Source organism: Dermacentor silvarum, chromosome 1, assembly GCF_013339745.2.
Source record: "Dermacentor silvarum isolate Dsil-2018 chromosome 1, BIME_Dsil_1.4, whole genome shotgun sequence".
NCBI classification, from domain to species: Eukaryota; Metazoa; Arthropoda; class Arachnida; order Ixodida; family Ixodidae; genus Dermacentor; species Dermacentor silvarum.
Genome location: NC_051154.1, coordinates 38,285,264 through 38,309,775, shown reverse-complemented (window position 1 = coordinate 38,309,775; position 24,512 = coordinate 38,285,264). Strand labels below are relative to the sequence as shown.

At 45.3% G+C, this 24,512-nt stretch overlaps 1 protein-coding gene across 1 annotated transcript; it reads right to left on the bottom strand.

Annotated features, from left to right (window-relative positions):
* Window positions 1–31: 31 nt before the first annotated feature.
* On the bottom strand, window positions 32–24,169 carry LOC119460840 (calsenilin). Its single transcript, XM_037721941.2, has 6 exons — window positions 24,051–24,169; window positions 23,196–23,265; window positions 14,538–14,608; window positions 13,836–14,042; window positions 10,078–10,140; window positions 32–4,651 (listed from the first exon to the last, which is right to left on the bottom strand). Exons 1-6 carry the CDS (start codon window positions 24,156–24,158, stop codon window positions 4,604–4,606), a joined length of 567 nt encoding a protein of 188 aa, XP_037577869.1. The 5' UTR covers window positions 24,159–24,169; the 3' UTR covers window positions 32–4,603.
* Window positions 24,170–24,512: the final 343 nt, after the last annotated feature.

The following is a 24,512-nucleotide window of genomic DNA, read 5'->3' as shown; positions in this document are numbered from 1 at the left end:
TTTTTGACAAGGATGGCATGAAGTAAGCTGAAGAAAACACGGTCATTGCACATACAACAGAGTCACGCACTGCAAACATGGAGGGAAGTGAGCCAGGACGTAAACACTTGTAACACGCATCCTAAGTTGGCATCTATACAAATGCCCCTTTGTCATAAGAGGGCTACCTTGCTCTCAGTGCACCTGGCCTGCAGCAGAATCTTGATGCTGCTTTTAGTACAAGACGCAAGTTTCCAAGATAAACACAGACTTATCCGGGAAAGAAAATAGCAGATGGAAGTCCACCAAAGCTGCCCACATGCAAATTAGTTGGGCCACTGGAGCCATACTGCTACGGTTCTCATGCAGGTTACATGGTTGCATAAATAATCCTGAGGGCTCAATAATTTAACATCAACATGGAAGACACAACAAGGCCTGGGAAGGGACACACAACTCGAGAGCAGTCTGTCATACTGAGCCCCGTTCTGCAAACCACCGGAGAGGGTGCAAAAAGATTGGCCAAGTACAAGTACTTTGGAAACGCAGTAAGGAAGAACATATGGCTTGCCTAATTAGTGATGGGTAGGTTAGCATGTTGCAAGGGCTTACTCATTATTTCCACATATAAAAATAGCGATCTTTATACAAACATGAAGCGGGTGACATAATCTTGACTGACATACAAACACACCCTTGTAACACAGTAAGGCGACTTTGTATCAGCATATGGCAGCAAACAGGTAGAGCTGTCGCCTATGATGCAAGGGTTTGGTAAACTTTGAACTCATATAAAAAAGCACTGTCTCCGCATGCAATTGCCTGGTCCTGCTGGAGCGTTGCCCCTGCAGGCAACAGGCCGCTGCAACGGCCTCTGTGCCCGAGTTCTGTCTGCGACACTCCTGCTCTCTGATTGCCTACAGGAACTGACCTGCTCTTGTGCAGATGCTGGGCATGTGCACGACACTCAAATCAACCCCCAACCTGACGTTCATTTGCTTGTTTCCTGCCCTCACACTTTCATTCCTTTCCCAGCAGAAAGGCATTACATTGAATGTCACCTCTGAAAGCACGTGTCCCGTCTACATAGTAGAATTTGTTGGCATTGAATTTCCACTTTGACATATAACACTTCTAAAATATGCGTGCTATCTCTTAATTTGTCACGCTTTTTCTCTGGCTAGGCACAACAACCTGAAATGTTAATGCTACAGCTACATGGCAAGCTATACTGTGCCAGTACAGCACAGTCCCAGTCAATACTGGTAGGCCTTGGCCGGGGCCTACTCTGTCTTGGAAAACACTCAGATTGGCCTTATAGTTGGCCTTGCCTTCACATCTCCTTTTCTTTCCTTGCAAGCACACCTTTGTTTAAGATGGAACATTGCTTGCTTTTGTGTTACTCTCGGTTGACCGTGTTTCACCAACAAAGCAGGTTTTTGTGCAGAATGCTTTAGTACGCCGTACTGATGCTGCATTGAAATGGGAGAATAGCTCTGATATTGTTTTGAAATAGGATTATTATTATACCCTATTGACATCCATTATGGGAGTGGTTATGTTGTTTTCCTGCTTATTTTGAGGATTTGTGTTTTGTTTTCACTGCAAAATAAATTATAGTATTGTGCCAGCCATGCTTTCTCAAAGAGGTGATGGGTTTGGTAGCATTGTACTAAATGCAGTTCACTGCTAAGACATGTTTTATCAGTTGCCTGGTGGTGTGCTTGGTAGGAAAGAAAAAGGGATGTGAGATGGATGCAGTTTATTTGTAGGAACCCTTCGCAGTAAGAGGGTTGGGTAAAAGAAAAATAGCAGGACTTCATATCTTTTTATATATATATATATATACAAATATGAATATCTGGCAAGGTGCAGAGAAGACTACTTATGCCAAGCCTTCACTATTATAATGTGACACTTCCAAAACTAGAATAACTTGCCATCTTTTTTTCTTTCTTTTTTTTTAATGGAAGCCTTCTGTTTCACTAGTCTGTGGAAATGCTACAGACAATCCCCAGATTTCGAACTTTTGTCTTGCGATATGTGCCTGCTGATCACTGTAGGCTTGTGCAGGCACAGGCTGCCATATCCTACTTGCTGTCTCGACTCTTCCTGTAAATGTGAGTATCGGGACGTGATGACGCTAGCAATGTAGTGCATCGATCACTCTGAGACATGTAAATGCACTCTGTGTGCCCAGCCCCACAATTAGTAATGACGCAACCTATGCATGAGCACCACTGTTGCACCTCTATTCTTGTAGCGAAAGCCTGCCTCGGGCAGTTGCCACAAATAGGAAGCATTCTCCTCCACAATTTTGCACATATTGTGGACCTCAGCCGCGTGAGAGCATACCTGTCTATGAAGAGAGCTTGCATCAAATCTGAAATTCGTTTAGCTAATGGTAAGGCTTTTGACTTTGGGCGGATCACACTCGCATGGCTTGCGAACTGTGTGTGCACTCCGACATGCACACCACAGTCTGGTTTGCCCTTACAATCCACCCAAGGTGTAGTGTGGTTGTTAGGCTGGTATGACCAATGGTTTGTCACTCAGTTTAATGCTCCTACAGGAGGTATAAGTTCACTTTCATTTGTCCGTTTGGCCACAAACTGTATCAGCAGTGGCACAATGCTACACAACATTTTGCACAGTCACTGTGGTATGGTTGTGCCTGAAAGTACAAACTGGAAGCCAACTGCTGGCTGCTTACTTAGAGCACTAGATTGTTCGATGACTGCCCCCCATTACCATGTTAGATGGGCATTTTGCCTGGGCAGTTGGAGGATTCAGCCTTACTATTCGTGGCGGTTGGTATATGTGAAATCTCCTGCTGCATTTTTGTTTTTTTGATTGCATTGTTTTTGACCAACCCCATCAGCAAGGCTAGTGTGGTGGGGCTCCAAGTAATGGGCGATATGCGACAGGAAAGCGCCAACTGCAAAGTTAAAGGAGTACTGACACAAAATTTTTGGATGCTTTTTGTGTGACGATGAACCAAGGACCATGGTACGGAATATTATTTGCCTCACTGTGCATCTCCTTTAGTTGCTCGCAATACGGGTGGTGATCACATGATATCACAAACTGCTGATGCACACAGGACGCAATGCTGAGCATGTGACGCAGGAGTAAACATGTAGAGGGGACATGTAGAGTGCTTCGAACTCTCTCTTGTTCCACCAAACCAATTTTTCCCTGTTCTGCCTCCATTTGAAGTTCCTTCTCATTCTACATGCGATAAAATACTGCTTAAATCCACACTTAACGAAGCGAAGACGAGGGATGTACCGCATTAATAGGTTGGCTATTTGGCTCGATTAGAAAGGAGGAAGAAACGTCAGTTTTGAAAAATGACCCATGCCAACTTGTCCTACAAGCTTGATGAATTGGGTTAGTTCGTAATTATCCATTGTGATATGGTTACAGTGCGAAAGCAGGACATAGGTCAGGTAGTCTGCTGATCCATGCTCCCTGCACATACCTGCGTCCCAACGCCTTTTAGTACTCGCTAACTCGCTGAATGTACCGAAACCTTGCCTACCGTCACAGGATGCCTTTGCATTATTTTTACTGGCGACGTTCTGTTTGAAGTTGTCGACCACAAGCAATGGCGTAGCTGGGGGCAGGGGGGGTGGCACCGGTCACGTGCACCCCCACTTCTCTAGAAATATGTTTTGTTAATATGGGGCCTGCCCAGCTCTAACCTACCGAAAAAAAGGAAAGTTCTGCGCACAAGGCCCAGTTAAAATATCGAATTTTCATGTGCAGTTAGTATACTTGTTCGAGTATATCCACGTGCACGGATTAATTGAATGACGGACGTGTTTCACCTTTGGAATTCCGTGTCAGTACTCCTAAAAAAAAGAAAAATGGTGCAGCCAACGGACTAGTAATGTCCGGTCTTCTGCTCTAGCTTGCCGTAAGAAGAAAATAAAATGCATGACAGCTTCCTAAAGCACGTCGCTCGATGTTCGTTTTCCCGCGCTCAAGCTGTACTTGGTCGCAACTATGTCGTTTGTCGAAGAATTGCACTGCGGATTCGTAGTTGACTAGCCTGGCCCGTGTTGTACCTTGCAGATTTGTCAGCGGCAGCAGCAGTTTTGGCCAGGCCTGAACATGCGCACCTGCGGTGTAACGACATTACGTGGTGCGAGTTCCCGTGCAGCGCGTTGCACGACACACGCGACAGCTTTCGGTGCGCCTCTCTGAAAAGTGATTGTATCAAAACACTACTGCGCTTGAGCAGGGCTGGGCCCGCAGATGAGGAAGCTTCGCCCCATTAATTCTTGACTTTTTTTTTTTCTGCGGCCCCATCGTCACATAACTTCTACACTAATTCAAAACTATAAAGGATGACCGAACGTAAATGTACGATACGCAACTGAGCCCACTATACTTGCATACTTGTGGTGAAAGCGCGATGCCTTGTACTCTGTTACATGTAGTCGCACGTGTAGGTTGTCCAGGGAACCATGCGACATACGCTCCAAACTTTGTGGCCCGCAGAGTCGCTGGACGGCGAAGTTTAAAGCGAAGGGTGAGTTTTCAATGGGAGCTCATCGCTGATCGTGGTTCGCGTACTCTGCTCTCAGAAGAACCAAGAAACCCTTGACAACCAGTGCTACAGCGTCGTATCCAGAAGAGTCAAGGACTTAGCGATGGTGTCGTCCTGGGAGACAAAATCGGGCACATTAAACCATGTCTCAAGCATTCCTAGGGGGCAACTTGTGTAGATGTTTGCTTACTCGAGTAAATATATGCAAGTGGAAGTTCAACGCAGCCAAAGAAGAAGAAATTGTTCAGAAACAGAAATACAATGCATTATATTTTTTTTAACATTGCATATGGCATGTTGTGCGATTGTCATTGCAGCTGGATATGGATGGGTGCCGTAAGTTTAACAAAGCTTTCCGTACGAATGAAGGTTTTCCGTCAACTAGGCAAGTGGCAGGTTTGTGAACAATGGGGACTTGACACATAGTTCAGAAAAAGGCAGAAAGGCGAGTAGAATACATTGCCTTCCTGCTTGGCTATCCGCTGCTTTGAACAACGATCTTCGGCAGGAAAGTTATCGCGGAAACTGATTCCTGTAGGGTCTCATGTTTGTATTATTTACGTCCATAAGCGCAAACGCTTTCAGCAGCACCATCGCGTTTTCCTGAGAAAGCAGTCGAAATGTGGTAGTTGTGCTCCAAGTAATAAAACGCATGCGCGTGCACATGCAGACACATGTAGGGCTTTTCTTTTTTCTTCCTAGACTATACAGAATTTTTAAACATCACCTGGTGGCAGATAGCACAATTTTAATACTTGACGTGGATTTCTCGAAGAGACGAACATTGGTTCCGTTAGAAATCAAATGCGTAATGGACTAATTAACACAATTGCACTAATTAGGCACATTGCAATTTACTAATTTTAGCCGGTGAGCTTGCAAGGCATATTGGCTTGGAACGAATTCTGACAATGATGTCAGTTTCGTGATATGCGCCGTCAAACTTGTGGTGAAAATGCACTGTTCCACTTACTTTTTTAGGAAAATGCCGTCTTATGCATTGAAGCACAAAAGTAACTGAAATGCTATGTGTTTCGTATTAAACTTTCTAGATATCTGGAAACTGGTGTCATCCTGAGAATTCGTTCCAAGTGGATATGCCTTGCGAACTCACCGGCTACGGTTCCTAATTGCAATATGTGGTGGTAAATAATTAGTGAAACCTTGTTAATTAGTCTATTACACATTTTCATTTCGCGTACAAGTAATGTCAGACTCTTCGACTAATTCAGGATTAGAATATCGGTTTCTGCCACCGGCAATCTTTAAAAAATATATCTACAGTCTAGAAAACAACATCCGCTAAAATTTCATTCTGGCCATGAAATGAATGTTTCTGTTTAACGCACACATCTCGTTGCTTCTGCAGTCATCACTTGCAAGAATGTGGAATTTTCTTGGTCCTTGTAAAATTTTAGGAGCACATAGTTCCTGCTCAGGCGCACTTTCATATGAGAAAAAGGGGCACCAGAATAATGGTGCGCCGAACGTGAAAGCAAACACGGGATGGGATTTCACTTCAGAGAAAGAGGATTGTTAACATGGATTGGTAAATTACGCTTAGGGATACCAGAAAGCTGAAGCCAGAAACACAGAAACCGAAAGATGGGCCTTCAAGTTGCCACGCTAGCCCTTCAAGCCGTCATGAGATTTAGACAGCGTCTGCACAGTACTAGTCAATAGTTTATCGATAAACGAGAATTACATTGCATTCTAACAAAACAAAAGACTAGTAACCTAGTGAATTATATTAATTTTTTTCCCAACGAAAACTACCCAAACGTGCAGAATGCGTGACGTACAAAATTCGAAGCTAATCAACAATGCTTTTCAGCCAAGTAAATCCAAACTGAGATTTGAAAAAGATGCTTCACTAGGCTAAGCTAAATTGAGTCTAACTGATAAGGTGGCGGTAAGATGTTGATTACTAGAAGAGAGAGAAAAAAAAGAAAAGAACTTCCATTTCTTGAACTTCATGCCAAAACCTCAATGTCTCTACGTCATGGGTTTCAAAGTATTTACCGGTATTTGGGCCTGTTATTGTGAGAGTTCTCAAAATTTCCAAGTTCACTTTTGGCTCCTTTAGAATATAATAGAGTCCATTTTTACTGATTAAAAAAATTGACTTGCACAGAGCAGGCATCGTCAAAATTCATGACGTGACGGCGGGCTAGCGTGGGAACTGCAGTGTCGCCACCCATCTATCATTTTTGCTTATTTTCTAGCTTACCAAGAGTCCTCTCGTGGTAAGGCTGGCTTCTTCTTGGTATTGTAGTAGGATAATTAACTAATACAGCTCAAATAGTTTTTGGGGAGTCAAGTACCGTACGAAATGTCTGAGATGTGTCGCTCCACCATCCCAGATTTGCTTCTAAAAGATCAGGGCAATGGGATGGTCAATATAAAAATGTGGCACCAAGTGCATTAGACAGGCCTGTTGGCCTTACATTTCCGCCATTATTTAACTTTAATTTTTGTTTGAAGCGAGATACAAACTTTAATAATTTGGCTCCTGCACCACACTCTGCATAGTTCAGTACTACCGCTTCACCGCCTAGCGCAATGGCTGTCATGCTTCAGGCAGTCTGCGTGCACAGCGTGGGACTGTAATGCGAATTTCACTAGCTGCTCAGAGTAATTTCGCAGAATATTTTTGCAGAAAAAAAAGTTATCTTGTGACTTCATGTGCTTAAAGAGTTTGCACGAGTATGTGAAACGTGGTTCTACAAAAAAATTAATGCAATTTTTTTGGTGTATGTAACACTCCACAACCTTGTCTGCTGAACCTACAAAGGTTTGTCTTCAATATACAGTGGTGTTTATTAGCAACTTCATTCGCAAAAGGTTTTAAGAGCTCCAAATTTTGCCAAAAATCTGCCAAATTGAACATTTTTTACTGGCAAAATTAATACTGATTTATTCATTGAACATAGTTGGCTGTCCTAGAGCTGTACTTTGTAGTAAGAATTCTCTTGCACTAATACATCGTACGGATTTTCTGTAAAACACACACACGCACGACAAACACGAAAATGTTGGTTTTGGTCCACTTTCAGCCTCGATTTTCGCAATGGGATGGTCAATATAAAAATGTGGCATCAAGTGCATTAGACAGGCCTGTTGGCCTTACATTTCCGCCATTATTTAACTTTAATTTTTGTTTGAAGCGAGATACAAACTTTAATAATTTGGCTCCTGCACCACACTCTGCATAGTTCAGTACTACCGCTTCACCGCCTAGCGCAATGGCTGTCATGCTTCAGGCAGTCTGCGTGCACAGCGTGGGACTGTAATGCGAATTTCCTCGGCACCTGAGGGCTCGTCCGTGTTGCCCAGTCCCAAAAACCATTATAAATATTTGCCTTGTCTTCCTGTCATACCTCCCAAAGGCTGCGGGTGCCGATCATCGCAGTTCAAGGAAAAAAAGAAGAAAAAAAAAAAAAGTCGTCGTGCTTGCAAATAGTTTTAGTGCAGCCCTTCCAAATAAGGAAACGAGGAAACTTCTCACTTTGGAACCGATCTCGACATGAACTGTCTTTGCCGAACTGACATCGTTCTCAGCGAAGCAAAAAATATGAGGTGTCCAATTAAAAAAGCCACTTTGCGAAAACTGCCTTCAGATGAAATTTAGACAAATCAAATTCGATTTTCGATGTCTGGAGCTAGTCGAATAAGAGAATTCGCGACACACATTAAGCACAGGACACATTTTTTTAGAGAACGAAAGGAGAGGCGTTTTACCTGCAGTGTATATGATTTAGGCAAACAATTGTGATAATGACAACTATGATTCTGTAGAAGTCTTGAACGTAACATTAGAATTAGTTGCCTCATGATAGGCGTCCGCCGAACTGCCCATGCACTCCTCCTCGCCAGGTGTTTATTTATCGCAGCTGTGCGAGGGACAACTCGCCAGCACTGCTTCAACGCTCTCTACTCCTTTATCTGAGATAAACACTCCATGTATCATAGGCAGCAAGTTTTCATTTTTTCGGGGGGGCACCAGCTTTCGAACCCCACCCGTGTGTGCCTGTGTGTGTGTGTGTGTGTGTGTGTGTGTCTGTATATACGGGGAGTTTCAGCGAACAGTTTCAATAATTCTTAAAGGTTGCCTGTGGCAGATAGCACAATTCTAGTTCATGAGCTGGTCTACTCGAAGAGGCGGACATTACTTGCACAAGAAATTGAAATGCATAATCGAATAATTAACAATAATTCACTAATTAAGTTTTTAACTAATTACCTATTAGCCCATATTGCAATTTACAAATTGTAGCCGTGGAGTTTGCAAGGCGGATCCACTTGGAACGAATTCTCGGGATGACACCAGTTTCGAACTTTGCGGAGAAATGCATTGGCGTTCATTGCTCCGCTGAGCTTCCAACACGCGGTAAAACAGGAAAGCACCTATTTCGACGGCGCTTGCTGTTACGTCACGTTGCTCCGCCCACATCGCGCCGATCGCTGGGACTCGGCGACGGAGAGCCCGCGACGTCACGCCGGTCGGGAATTCTCTGTGTCGCTGTGTGAAAATCGCGCCATGTAAAACAGCCTTTACTCTCGTAGCGATCGTCGCCGAAAAGCCCCTTGTGCGCGGCACTTACGCTTTTCTTCTCACGGTTTTTTTTTTTTTTTTTTTTGTCATACCCTCCTCTGTATGACAGAAGGCAAGGCAAAGACATTATTTGTAATGGTTTTTAGAACTGGGCAACACAGTCAAGCCCTCAGGTGCTGAGGAAATTCACGTGACAGTACCACGCGGCGCGTGCCGACTACCTGAAGCATGAAAGCCATTGCGCTGCGCGGTGAAGTGGTGGTACGGAACTGTGTCTAGAGTGGTTCAGGGTCAAATTCACATCTCGCTTAAAATAAAAATATGAATGAGGTAATCACGAAGCTGAAAGGGCAACAGACAGGCATATCTAATACAGTTTTGTCATATTTTTACCTCGACTACATGGTTGTGAAAATCGGGACAGACCAACACTGACATTTTGGTATGTCTTTTTTTAATAGAAAATCCTATGATCTGCGAGCACAAGATAATTTTACTCTAAAGTACAGCGCTATGAATTTCAAGTAAAATAATACAAATAATAAATTCATTGTAATTTTGCCAGTAAAAAAATAAAGAAGGCCAGTTTGGCAGATTTTCGTGAAACCTTTGGGCTGATAAAGCACTTTTTTTTTCAACTGAAGTTGCCAATAAACCACTACACATTGAAGACAAACCTCTGTAGGTTTAGCAGGCGAAGTTGTGCACCGTTACATAGAACGATGTTCACATGTGGTTCCACACTAAGTGTCGCACGTCTGTGACACTGTGCGTGGAATGACCCTTGAGCGCCCTTTCAATGCTGCTGTTCGTGTCTCTTTGAGGGGGCGGGAATTGAGGGGGGATGGGTTGGCACGAGAGCTGGTCGAATCGAAGCCCCAATCGTAGGCCCAAAGCGAAGGCCTCAATCGCGCTTCTTAAAACATGTTCCCCTCCTCCTTATGGTCACAGTGTAAAGGAAAGTAAAAACCCCTGGACTGCATACCTTGGAACAGATCTCCATGAACTCGTCCATGGTGACGACACCGTCCTGGTTAACGTCCATTTTCTGCGAATATGCCAAAGTGGATACTGGAGGATCGTCCTGTCTCCCTTGATCGCCTTGTCCTAAAGAAAGTCCTTGGTCTAATTAGGCAATGATTCCCATAGCGACGTGCTAGCTCACGGCCTTTGACAAAGGCGGCAGTGCAATGCTCGCGATAAATTCATATCGTGACGTGCTCTTCAGTTTGCAAGAATACATTCCTTGATGTACAAGGTGTTATTTATTTATTTTACAAAACAGATTTTTTTTTATATATATAAAACGGCTGTGAGCGTAGCGAACTCAACGTTTTTACAAAGGCGTTGTAGGGCGAGGCAGACATACTTCGCCGCTAATAATGTGAGTTTCCGAAGATAATTTTTAAAAATTCGTTGACCAACTTTTTTAACGGAACCTTGGGGGCAGTTGTTCTTATAGGCAAACTTGTAGACAGTCACATTTTAATGCAACCCCCCCCCCCTTTTTTTTTAATCTTGAATATCGCGCGTAATTCTAGATAGTCATCGATCATCATCGAATTTCAACGCTCAATCCAGGCAATATCGAAACCGAGCGCGTCGGGAGCGCATTAAAGGCAGCCCCGCTGTTACGTCAGGCGGAAACGCCCCGTGACGAAGTGCGTGATGAAATTTGAATAATAGCATGTCGCGACAAATACTGATTTGGCAGTCGCGCAGTCGCGTGCCAGGCAAAACGTGTCCATGACTGGCCGCGACGTTCAGTTCTAAACTTCGTCGCGCTTTTGTCATAGGGCGTGTCCGTCTGATATGATAGCGGGGCTGCCTTTTCTGCGCTCCCGACGCGATCGGTTTCGATATTGCTTCGATTGAGCGTGGAAATTAGACGATGAATATCTTGAATTAGGCGCGATATTCAAGATTTTTTTATGAAATGTGGGTGCATTAAAATGTGACTGCCTCCAAATTTGGAACATAGACACCTGCTCCCAAGGTTCCCTTAAAGAAGTTACTTAATGAATTTGTAATATTAGTCTTCGGAAACTCATGTTATTAGCGGCGAAGTATGTCCGCGTCGCCTTATGACTCCTCTGCAGAAACGTCACGTACGCTACGCTCACAGCCGTTTTGTAAAAAATCTGTATAGTCTAAAATTAAAAAAAATAATCCGAAGACACCTAAGCACTTCTTATGAGTTGTGAATGCGAAAGCATTAATGTCGAATTGAACGCCGCTGAACGGTCTTTCGAGTTATGAACTCCTCGCGGGCAAGCGAGCGCGTTGAGACGCTTGGAGCCTTTTGATTTGGCCTTACCCATACCGTGGCCTTACCGAAGCGCAGTTAGAACGCAGGCGAGAGCTTGCACGGACAACGGACGCGCGGATAGCACATGCTTTCGAGAGTGCATGAGGGTGACGTGGCGTCGCGGCGATGCCCTCTCCCCTCACGCAATACCGCGGCAGCAGGTATTCTCTGTCGCCCGCTCTGTCCCGTCGAGGCCCGAGCCAGCAAGCGCGCGAGGCGCGCTCGTGTCGTGGCGTCGCAGCCAATGGGAAGTTTCGTTGCTAATGGCCATTTGACGTTTTCGCATGAAAAAAAAAAAAAAAAAAGGTGTGCCATTCCAAGTCGATGTGAAAGAAGACAAGGTCGACGTGCATGGTATATCTATTTATATTATCTGTACTGAAGTCGGGGCATTACGTGTGATGCAATGTTGCATAATTGCATGATGTTTTTCGCATTATTTGCAATATTTACTTCGCTCCGTTGTCAGACCTTACATCTTTTTCCGGAGCCCCCTATTTCTCTTGATTATGTCGAGTTTTTTCATTCGCTTATTTTTTATGCGCACGTATGTCGATGTTTTCTTTCGCGTCGTTTTTGACTGACACGCCTGCCCCCTTTTCTTTTCTTCTTTTTTCTTTTCTCTCTATTTTTTTTCTTTTTTTTTTTTTAACGAAAGACCAGGTTGGCCGATCCCCGAGATAGTGCAGTCTATGGTGCAATGTGGTTAATTTTCGACTCTATTGGCTCTAAATACGCCCGTAGCGTTAGTTTTACCTACTCTGCGACTAATTCTCGCTGCTTGTCTCGTCCAGACCTATACCTTGATAGCTTTTGCGACTCGCTACGACGCTTGGGAGGCGCGAAAGGGCTGGTTTTTTTTTTTTTTTTTTTTTTTTTTTTTGACCAAGAGGCCAGATAGATACCCAGATCTCACGTACACCAAACCCCGTGCGAAGTTTCCAAAGAAGACCTTGTCGTCAAAACACCGTGGCTATATATTGAGGAACACATTCTTGCTATCTGAAGAGCACATCGCGATATCAATTTATTTACTATGCAAGAAACCTCAACTTTATTTTTTGCATTTTAAGAGGGATGCTGGGAGCGCGGTGAAAAGCCAACAAGCGCACGTTGCGCTTGACGGGGCACCACGCCCCTTTTACAGCCCTCATGATCGGCAGCAGCAACAGCTGCAGCATACCTAGTACAAGTAAATGACAATAGTAATACAAGTCGGAGGGTAATATAAACACAAAATGCCAAACACGTGCACTGGAAGATATACTAGAAAACCGTCGTGACAATTGGGGCTTGTTGTTACATGCCATTACAAAGTTCGCAGCGCAACTACATTGGGAAGAGAAAAGAACAGTCGAAACGGAGCACTTTGTCTCGACTATTCTTCATGCCAATGTACCCCGAACATTTGAGTAAATACTTCATGAGAGTATACCACTTCTTTAGAAATATTCGTCCCGAAAACCTGCCACGAAATACATTGGTGTTCCACACAGCTTTTGTCTCGCTCTTAAGGGATGTACTCTTATGGGATTCAAATGCGTTTCGCTGCAAGTTCACCGACGTATATCTCGCAGCTGATGCCATGTTGTCGAGGCATACAGGGTGTCCCACGTAACTTTAGCCAAACTTCAGAGATATGCAAATGCCACGTAGCTGGACAGAACCAAGGTATTGCTGTTTGCCGTCGCTTGGAGATACTCAGATTATTTTTTGCATTCCGCCTAACTACATAACTAGTTTTAAATAAATATTCAACTTCTCAAATATTATAATTAGATGAAAAGTGTCAATGAGAAAGTTGTAGAGCAACATGAAAAACTCCCGATACTGCTTTCTGTTGCTCAATACGTGCTACATAAAAGTGCTTTTCCGAGCGTGAAAGAAGCCCGCGAATACACGCAAAACTGCTGCGTGACAACAGAAAACAGTATCGGGAGTTATAAAGGTAGTCCTGCACAGGCACTCGAATAGAGGATTTTGTGACCGCCGTCAGCGAGCACCTGCGATACCTATATATAGTTCTCGGCTTTTTGACCTCGCAGCGTTTTTGAGGCGACGTTCTTCGGGGTGTGTTAAACCGATTAGACAGCAGACCACTTTCAGTGAAAGATTCTTAGACCATGGCCCCACGCGTCGCAAGCTTACAAAGCGACGCGGGCATTGCTATACAATTCATGAAATCGGCTGGCCTTGGTGACCGATTGTGAAGTGTTGGACAACCGCACGTGTTCACACTGAGCCTACCTTCTTCCCTATCTCTCCTTTCTTTCTTTTTATCCCTTTAAACCCCTTCCCCCGTGTAGGGTAGCAAATCGGACGTGCGTTTGATTGACCTCCCTGCCTTTCCTTTCTTCTTTTCCTCCTCTTTCGTTTCTGCATGGGTAGATTTAGGAAGGCGGCGAGGGCGTTCGCAAGTTCCAGCGCGCTCTTACCTGGAATACGCGGTCCACGTGTTCGCGTAGTGCCCTCTCGTCCGTACTCGAGCGGCGGCCCAGGAGCGCGTACACCGAACAGACGACGTCCCTGAGCTCCTGGCGCGTAATGAAGCCATCGCCGTTGACGTCATATAGCGAAAAGGCCCAACGCAGTTTCTCCTGCACGCTCCCGAAGCACAGCAGCGACAGGCAGTAGAGCAGGTCCTGCAAGTTTCGCTCGGATAAGCAAGCAACTCGCATCTGCTTGAAAGCTGCATTACTTGGGCCCGTCCCGCTCGGATCTCGCCCAAAGACGACGCATTCATAGTTCGTTTAAGTATTAGCCTGACGATATATGCACCGGCATATAGGTTGGCGGACGAAGGCTTCACGAACGAGTGCAAGCACTCAGTATAACGTAATTCATATCGCAAGCAAAACCGGACACTGGCTGTGGTGAAGCAGCTGCGAGGAGCCAGGCGTAGTAAAACGCGGCAGGACACGAATGGCGTCCAATGGCGTCTGATCGCATCTTGCTTCATCGGAAAGCGAATACGGTCACCCGCCGAGCTAGGCCGCGGTACCAAGAAAACGTTGGCTGTAAAGCGCAGTCTCCGAGCAAGATTCGAACCAAAGAGACCCGCCTGTTCAGGCAGGCTAAAATCAATCTCCTGGATGACCATACATTTCAGATTTGTGAAGAAATGACCTGAACTTCACCTTGAAGCTGATGGCACCGTTCCTGTTCCGGTCGAAGCTCTTGAAGACGTAGCGGGCGTATGAGCAGGCGTCTGAAACGAACGAAAGTCCAGTTCCAACTTTAGTTAGAAGGGCGCGCTTTCTGGCGAAGTGGGATGTACGCAGTTTTGTGCGTGTTTGAGTGCACTTTTTGAGTGTGCTGTTTGGAGTGTACCTTCACTGCTCCGCAGTAATGCCTTAAGCGTCAAGTAATGACCGCTTGTCAAGTGAGGTATCGGTGCGGTGCGAGACGCGAGGAATGTCACGAAACATGCAAGGAAACATGTGCGGGACCATGTTTGACCTGCGACAATTAGGGCTCACTCAGCGCTCGGGAGCTCTGAAAGATGTGGGCTCGGCTCCCACCTTTCGGCAAGTTGTCTTTTCGTCCACTTTCATTACTCTTTTCCTTCTCATTTCTACATTTCAGTTAAACATAACAATTAATTTCCCCTATGCGTTCTGTGGCTTCATTGTCCTCGGATCCCCATTTTCTTTTCGCTCCTTTACCTCGTGTGTGTTCTCCCTGTCCGTCCCACCGGTCCCTCTCTCTCTTTATTACTATCAATTTGTGAAGACGTCGTACCAATGAGGTAGTAAGTTAACCCTCATTAAGGTGGGTCGCACACCGCGGGTAGTCTTCAAACTTCTTTCGCAAGTTGCCACATTTTTCACAAACTGCGATGCCACAGCAGCTGTTAATAACTGTCACAGTATCGGTTGTTCGTCTTTTTCCCGTTGCCTGTAGCTATAGGGTTCAATGGTCTAGGTTTTTCATTAAAAAAAACGAAAAAGAAAATCGGAGTACTGTTTGTTTTATTTTTTTCTGATGACCTAGTTCTCGGTGCTTTATTTCGGCGATGATTTATTCGGACAAATTGTTACTGTTGTAAAAGTATGCTGTTTTTTTAACGATGACTCGCATAACAGCTTATCTATTTTCCTGGTAATATATATATATATATATATATATATATATATATATCCGACACAACGCATTATGACGTCTAGTTGTTTGATTACTGTAAACAATGCACAGAAAAACAATGGTTGGGGCGGCGCTATCATCACATATACATGAAACCAGTGCATGTACCGACCATGACACTATGTTATTGTACTTAAGCGATAATCTATGTCAAGTATCGGAGTGCTAACTGGTGTATTACTTGCAATATGGCCCCTACACGAAAATGGTGTAAATTAGTATAATCTTAAAAGAAATGCTCATGCCGTTATTTTATATAAGGAAGTCGCCAGAAATAATTTGAAAAACTGTTGAAACGCGACCGCACATGCATTTTGCAGTACTTATGATTTATGGATTACAAGAAGCAACTTCTCTGCCCAACTTTGTTTTACATTGATTTCTCGGCTTTAAGCGAGGATTTTAAAGGAGTTGGATGTCAATTCCTATAAAGAAGCTTTCGCTCGGGCCCTCGCTGTTCAAGTTCACGTAAAAAGGGGGGAAAATACTCGCATTATGCAACCGCTGAACCAGTATCAATGAAATTTGCTGCATTCATAATGTGACACTAAGAAATGAACATTAAGTTAAGCTGTATTACTAAACTGCGCCTCTGCAGTAGCGAAGCGGCCACTCTTACCGGGAGAGGATACTTGGGTAAAAGACAGAAACGAACGAACGCGGTGGCGACGCCGCCTTCAAGTTCCCGCGTCAGTACGCCGTGAGGTGATGGATTTTGACAAAAAGGATTACACTGCATTTTAAAGCAACCAAGGACACAGCCTAGCAACGTTTCCATAACGTCCTGCGTCAAAACGGTCAAAATACGGAATAAATACTCTGAAAACAGACATCAAACTGACGCGCAGGAGCGGCGATTTCGGCGCTAAGGTTAAAAGACAAAAAGAAATTGACTTTTTTTTTTCGAAGCTGTACACCTCTACCCCCCCCCCCCCCCCCCCTAATGCATTTGTCGTGTCATTGGGCCGATCCCGGAGGTTGTGCAATCGTAGGCTAAAGTTGAAGCAGTGTGCATGCACATCCTTTCGAAGCACACGTACAGTGCATACCGCAGGTCGTTTCTATAAAGAAAAGCATACAACACGTCTCGTGCTACCATGATGGCTGATAAGGCGGTCGTTAACAATGGGAAGCACAGAATGACTGATAACGACATCCGCTTGTAACAGAGGGTGTGACGTCGATATCCATATAAAATATAAATTAAATTGAAGGTTTGTGACGGCACAGTTTGTAACACAGGACTTGACGTCACTACATATGTATATATAGAGGGCCCGCCTAGTAAGGCATTACATTTGTGTTGTGACAGTGCTATGGGAAGGCCACGTATAGTGAGGACTCCTGAAGAGCAGCGTGCATACGAGGAGCGGCGTAGAGCACAGAGACGACAATGTGAACAACGGCGTCGTGCTCGTGCCACGGATAGGGTGCCTCGATGCCAAGGCGGCGCTGACATCAAGGCACCCTATAGGTGCACGGATGATTATCGTGTCCAGGATGCTCAGCGCAAGCACCAAGCGCGGCAGAATGATGATGAATGTCGTGAAGCCGAAAACGCGGCCAAGCGACGAACGTGCAATGTAATCAGTCGTTTCAAGGGTGCAAATTCTAAATTTAAGAAGAAATTACTCGACGCAGAATTTGGATTTAGTTGCTCCGTGTGTGATCGAGTGTGGTTCCAGGTTAAGTGCATTTCGCTTGTCTCCGGTCCACTCGTTGTAGGTGCACGAAGTAGCGGCGCAAGCCAAGTCACAGGCCGTTGAAACGTCTTTGGCTGATAAATAGGTAAATTGCATATGAATGTCGCCATGTGAATGTCGCCATGTGAATAGTTTCAAGCCACGTCCAAATGGGTAATCGTTGTATAGGTGTCGTTTACAGCTTCGCTGTCCAACCACCGTCACAGAGTGAATTGGAGCCCCCCCCCCCCCCCTTTCTTTTTTTTTTTTTTGGGGGGGGGGGGGCTACTAATCAACTACTTTCCTCGAAATTAAGGAAAATAGAATTTCGGAAGTCTATTGTAGCAGTATAAAAACAGCCTTAGTCTTGCCCTCGAGTGTCCCTTTAAGAACGCTAAATTTCAGTGACCGGTGTCAAAAAAAAAAAGAAAAGAAAAGAAAAAAACCTCAATATATGGTCTCACGAATTTCATAAAAATGATTCGAAGCGAATAAATTCCGAGAAATTTAAAAAGATTTTTTTTATTTCTTTTAATTTTGCCTCGTTTCAAGATTACTCAACAATATATAATGTGTATATCACTGTTCCGTAATATGGTATACTGACCGAAAGTTTAAATGAGCCAAAATGAACGCTCTGCTTTATATCTTACACGCATCTGTTCCCTAGGCCACGTGGGTTTTGCAAAAGTTACATTAACTATAAATACGAATGTAGTTCAACAGTCATGCGTAATATGTGAAATAACACCTACAGAACTGCGACATCTGTTTTCGTTGCAAGTTTATATGAGTTGGGAACTTGGCGTTTAAATTTTTCGTTCTGGAATTTTGCCGATTTACTCTGGAGGGCCTAAATCAAGATTCAGGTAGTGTCGGTCACAATAATTCAATCTTTTCCTTATGCAAGACAACTGATTCACATCGGTTCCGCGGTTACCTATTATAAAATATTACTGCGTCTTACATTTTATTAACGATGTGATTTGGCCCCGAGATAACACTATGTCCTAGTTCTCAGGAACGATTCCATTGAGAACCACCTCTGCAACTCAGTTTCGTAGTTTCTCGTACAGACGCGCGTGTACGTTGTGTATCAAGGACATTTATTCCCAGCTTTCTTCAGCAAGCTTCGGGCGTGCTCTTTCGCCTTTCAACCGTTACAGCTAAGCGCTTACATGGAAAATCAGACTTGGATTACCATATACCACGGAAGAGGAGCTACGAAAGTACTCACTGGGCAGACCATTACTCAGTGTTAAAAACTTGTCATCATCATCATCATCATCATCATCATCATCATCATCATCATCACCACCACCACCACCACCACCACCACCACCACCACCAGCTTATTTTTATGTCCACTGCAGGACGAAGGCCTCTCCCTGCGATCTCCAGTTACCCCTGTCTTAATTGCGCTAGCTGATTCCAATTTCTACCTGCAAATTTCCTAATTTCATCACCCCACCTAGTTTTCTGCCGTACGCGACTGCGCTTCCCTTCTCTTGGCACCCATAAACTTATAAACCTTCACATTTGGGTATGTATTCAGTGTTGAAACTGCAGCGTTTAACTGTGCAACTGAGCTGTTGTTAGATGCGATGTTAGCTGCTGTCTTGACTCCGAGCACAAAGTAATTACCATGAATCTCAGAACATGAACTTTGTTAAGATAGGCTAATTCGATAGAGCTACCATTAAGTATACGGGAGAAAAAGAATGCTTTCTAGGTTATAAACTTCAGCTAACGCTTGAAATTGTGTGTCTAAAACTTCTACCGGCGTCCAGATTGGCGTATTTGAAGTAAGTCAACGATGTACACAATCGCGCACGCTATACCTAAAACGCATATGAAGCGAGAGAGAGAGAAAAAAAAAAACGAGCATTCAGTTCCGCATTCTTGCGTTTCGCTGCACGAGGAATACGTTACTATTTTCTATCACCGTGTAGCTTTAAATCGTGACAGAAGATATGCGATTCAATGTGTCACGCAACTTTTTGTGCCCGTTTGCGCGCCCCTTTTGCGGATCGCTTTGTTGATGAGCTGTCGTAGCTCTTTCTTTTTCTTCTTCTTGCCTGAATCGATTGTCGCGTTTGCAGTGTTTCCGTATAAGGTCACCGCCTATATAGCTGGACGTACGCAGAAACCATTAGTATGCAGATCTTCGTTCCGCGAGAAGCCTAACTGACCCCGCGGGCCCAAGGCGACCCAGGCATGCGGCCAAGGCCACGGCCTGCATCCCGGGCAGAAAGGAGGAATCCCTAAACGAGCGCGGAAAGAGGCAGCCTGCTCCCGGCGCGCCATTGATCCACGCGACCCTGGCCGCCGCCGCCGCCGCCGGGCTCCACGTTTGCGCGCGCCGGCGACAACAAACAGAGCGCGGCCCTTTTCCGCTCCCGCTGCTCCCCCCGAGCTGAGTAAATAGGCGCACGTCGCATGGCTTCCCTGTCGGCGGGGCCAAAGGATGAGATCAAATTCCTTATTTGTAGGCCGTGGCCGGCGCCCGCGTGACAGGTTGCGATATTACCGCTCCTCGCGCAATCATGTACCTTTGACAGACCTGATGGAACGAGCGCCTTTTGAGGGAATTCGGTTTACCCGGAGTGGGGAGGAGCGGGTCAGTCGGGTCGGGAGCGTGGGCGAATATCAATTGGTGTTGGAAGGAACTGGCTTGTTGGAAGGAACTGCGCACGCGTAAATGAAGTGTCCTTTTCAAGTACGTAGCAATCGTTGAAGTGGTTAAATTGGGGCCTCCCGAATAGGTGTTTCGTGAAATGGAGTGTAAAGTTAGAGGAGCGGATAATCGCTCTCTATATATAGGTGCTGAGATATGTGTTACGGTGAAGAAACGAGCGAAAATATCGTTGCTTGGACGAAGAAGCTATGTCACTCAGCGACGGGACTCTCATAAGGAATGCGGAGTGTGTATAAATTCGTTATGCAGAGGCGAAATAGCGCCATGACTTTGCTTCTGCATTATGGGCTCGTTTTGTCATCACGCTGCGCTTACACGCAGACAGGATTCAATCACATCTTCTACCACCCTTTCTCTTTTCCTGCCCCCTGGAGTGGCTTGAAATACAAAACAAAGAACTCCCGAGATAAGCCCGGGACGCCAGAAACTCGTCTTATTGGTGTAAATAGCGTTCAAGCGGGCTGCATGCGCCCAGCCTCTGCGTTCGCGCTTTCACCCACATCTGCGTTCTTCGAAGGTAACCAATAAAGGCATCCTTTAAAAAAAGCAATATATATATATATATATATATATATATATATATATATATATATATATATATATATATATATATAGCCAACAAACAAAGACGTGGAATCGTTCGCCACCTGCGGCAAGTTGTTTTTTCATCCACTTTCATTTCCATTACTTTATCATTTCTTTCATCTAGTGGGCAAGTGTAATTTCTCCTATGTTGTCCTTGGTGTCTTTGTTTGTTGGCTTCTTATGTGATTAAAAAAAAATTGGACCCCTCGATGGTGTCCCACGTAACTTAGCCAAACTTTAAAAATATGCAAATGTCACATAGCTGCAGTACAGAATCAAGGTAATGTTGTTTGCCGTCGCTTGAGGATACTCAGATCACTTTTTTTTACTTTCCGCCTAATTAGATAATTAGCCTTAACTAATTAATCAACTTCTCAAATATTATAATTAGATGAACAGTGTCAATGAGAAAATTGCATACAGCAACATGAAAGAACTCCCAATACAGCTTTCTGTTTCTCAATACGTGCTACATATAGAAGTGTTTTTCCCAACCATGAAAGAATCCCGCGAATACACGCCAATGCCTCGAGCGGCCAGTCGCGCGGCAATCTTGCGTGTGTTCGCGGGATTCTCTGTATGTAATTAGGCGGAATGCAAAAATTAATCTGAGTATCTCCAAGCCACTCTCTGACCAATTACGGGCAGTCCAGAAGGCCCGAGATGTGGCTGAAGGGCTTGGCCTGACAGTCCCAACGTGGGAGCGGCCCGCGTCAACCCAGGGTTGACCTTCAGGACTCAATAAAGTTCTCCATACCATACCATACCATACCATACCATACCATACCATACCATATCTCCAAGCGACGGCAAACAACTTTACCTGGGTTCTGTCCAGCTACGTGGCATTTGCATTTTTTTTTTAAGTTTGGATCAAGTTACGTGGGACACCCGGTATAGGTCCCCTCTATAGAAACTTTGGTTGCCTGAGGCACTTTACCATGTCCCTTTTGATTTATAACATTGCAGTTGGCGCAGGCCCGCTGCATATTTGGTCGTGTGTTTCACTTTATAAGCCGCGTTTACATGACTGCGACAAGTGGCGCATCGCATTTCTAGAGGTTTCGGCTTGTTTCGGACCATGGGGGATGCGTCGCGCTTAAACGTTGTCGCTTAGTATAACCTTGATGCTCTAGGAAATGCGATACGCTACTGTGGAATTCGTGTAAACGCGGCTATACGCTGAATCCGCTGACAAGCACTGAACGCCCCGAGAAAACTTGACGTTCAATAACAGATCAAAATAACCATCATTCGACAGTATACTGTATATGTTTGCAACGCGTGGCGCCCGACTGCTGATATAAGGCTCATGCTGGCTGGAGGGCATTGCCGAACGTTTCATGTGATGCTGTCGGGCGGCGTATAGAAACGAAGAGGCAGCTTTTTTCCATCCGTGCTTGTTGCCGCATGAGCTTCATCAATATTTATGAACAGTCCCTGGTAAAGGCCGTCCTCAACACTTGCTTGCGCAAATAGTGGTGACCAAACACAATAGCTTTCAATTTCGTCCAGCGACATACCTAACAGCGCCGTTTGTATTAGCCTGAGAAGTTACTTCCTCGACTTGGGGGCTTACTCTTGGAGTAAATGTGTGTGCATACTCCGCGTCGCCGCGCATTGGTGCTTTGTGAAAGGGCACACATTGCCACCAGGACTAACGGTGGTGGCTTTCTTTTCTCCCATCTTTCATACCACTTTGTCCCTCCTGCAGTATTGGGTAGCCAACCGGAGATGTATCCTCTGGTATACCTGCCTGTGTTTACTTGTGTATATACGTATAATGTATATGCGTGATTGTATGTGTAGCAGCGTATGTAGTCGTTAAAGAAACTAACCGTCACAAAGTTTAACCTTTCCTTTTGATGTGTATGGTCCACAAGTGTTCACCGGGATCGACCCAAAACAGTTTTTGTACAGAACCAGGCCCACAGGACACAGCAAAAGAAAGGCCATCACAGAAGCATGCCTGATGTTCTGTGGCCCTTTTACTTCGTCCTGTTCGCCGAGCTGTTTCACCCGAAGATAAGCAGCTGGCTTTTGTTTTCTACTTTCACCGATGGATGGATGGATGGATGGATGCAAAACTTTAATGATAGTCCTGAGGTATGCGACTCAGTGCGCAGCGGGCCGCTCCCACGTCTAATACTTTTTTTAGTACACCTCAAATTAGAGCAGTGCGTTCTTTGTATTTCAGAAAGAATTTTCTTTAATTTTTCTACATTCCTGGCAAGGTTCAAGTGCACCATCAGTGACACTGAGAAAAATATATGCGTGAAAATTTTACTCATGTGCTCTGAAAATACAAGTGCACTGAACTTGCAATACAAACACGAACGCGCACAGAAACACGCGCGCTCGCATATTTATGAAAAAATCAGAAGGCGTCGAACATTTAGTGCGTGGCTTTTATGTGAGTAATTATACACACAGACATGCGAGTAGTTGGATACTTGTTTAAAGAGCAAAACTATTTAACTGGCTACGGGCGATTTGTTAACGTCTTTGTTCAAGATGCAGCGATCGCAACTCGTGCCGGCGTACCGACAAGCTGTCTGGATTGTATGTCAATGTAACCACGCTTTCGGCTGCAGTTTCCTGATAATTACTCCTTTCGAACGCGTGTGTTATGGCCCGATACCATGGTACATACTTACTTCCATATGGGAAGAATTGTGCATACTTACTTCCATATGGGAAGAACTGTGCAAAGATGTGTTTGAAGTTGTCCTCTTCCACGAACCCCGTGGGGCACTCCTGCAACAGTCAACGGATCATGTTCACATGTCTTCACCAAGCCATTCACTGCGACGTCGAACCATGTCATTTAGACATGTGCTTTGTACATGCTGCGCTTGTTGCACGCGCTACAATAGGCGGAGTACTCCTGGACAGTTTGGTGTCGTGTTAACATCGTTGCGGCCCATATTATTCCGCCATTAAAATGTTATGGCGGGGAACACTGAATGACAAAAGCAGACGAACATAATATCATCAGAATAATTTCGGGATTAACGATGATATTCTATTCTGCTATTGCTAAAATGGGGAGAGAGGAGTACCAAATAGCACACCTCATCACGCTGGCGATATTTGGATATAGACACAGCTGATATCGGCGGAGTAGGTGGTAAATTGCAGGGACTTGTGCTTATATCGCTTTCCTGTGTCAAAGCGATTACTTTATCACCATGGCATTGCAAAGAGCTACGATACTTGAAACAAGTTCGGGAATGTTTCTATGCGAGAGAGGGCTGTCATCTCCTTTCACGCATCCGATGCATGCAAACATTGCTCTGAAGGTATGGAGCCCGCATAATATACCGATGACGCGTAATGCAAAGCCGCCTTTTTGCCGGAATGTCCTACTCGACGCGACAAAGTGCAGTTCGCAGACATTCGCGGAGTATTTGGGAAAACTGGCGGTAAACTGACGTTGCAGCGGCCGGTATTGAAGAGGCGAGCGAGGAACACCACACCGGCCATCGCACCGACTGAGGCGCGCGGCTGTCGCAGCCCGAGCAGTACAGTTCAGCACTCACCTGCTTGAAGCTTCTGTACATGAGCTGAATCTGGTGTCTGGTGAACTTGGTGTTTCTGCACAGCGCGTCCAAGCTATGCTCGGCCGTGGGTTGCAATGTGGGCTCCATCCTCAGGACATCGATCGCAGCACATGCGCATTGAGCGCGCGCTCCTGAAGATTATCGAGCCGGTTCGGCGGCCCAGATGGTAACGTTGACAAACAGTCGGCCGTGGCTTCTATGCGTTGCCGGGCCACGACTGTACGCCAGCGGCCAACCGCAAGGAAGGCGCGCCCTGAGCTGGCGACAGACTAGCGGCGACTGGGCAGGTGGCCTCGGACCATCAGCGGAAAAGCATCGGGCTAATTGGGGCATGTAAACAGGAGGCGCGCGCGCTGTGCGATCAATGCGGCGCCGGTGGCGGCGTCAGCGGCGGCCCCAGTGCGCAGGGCAGCGAGCGTGCGCACTGGCGACCTCTTCGAT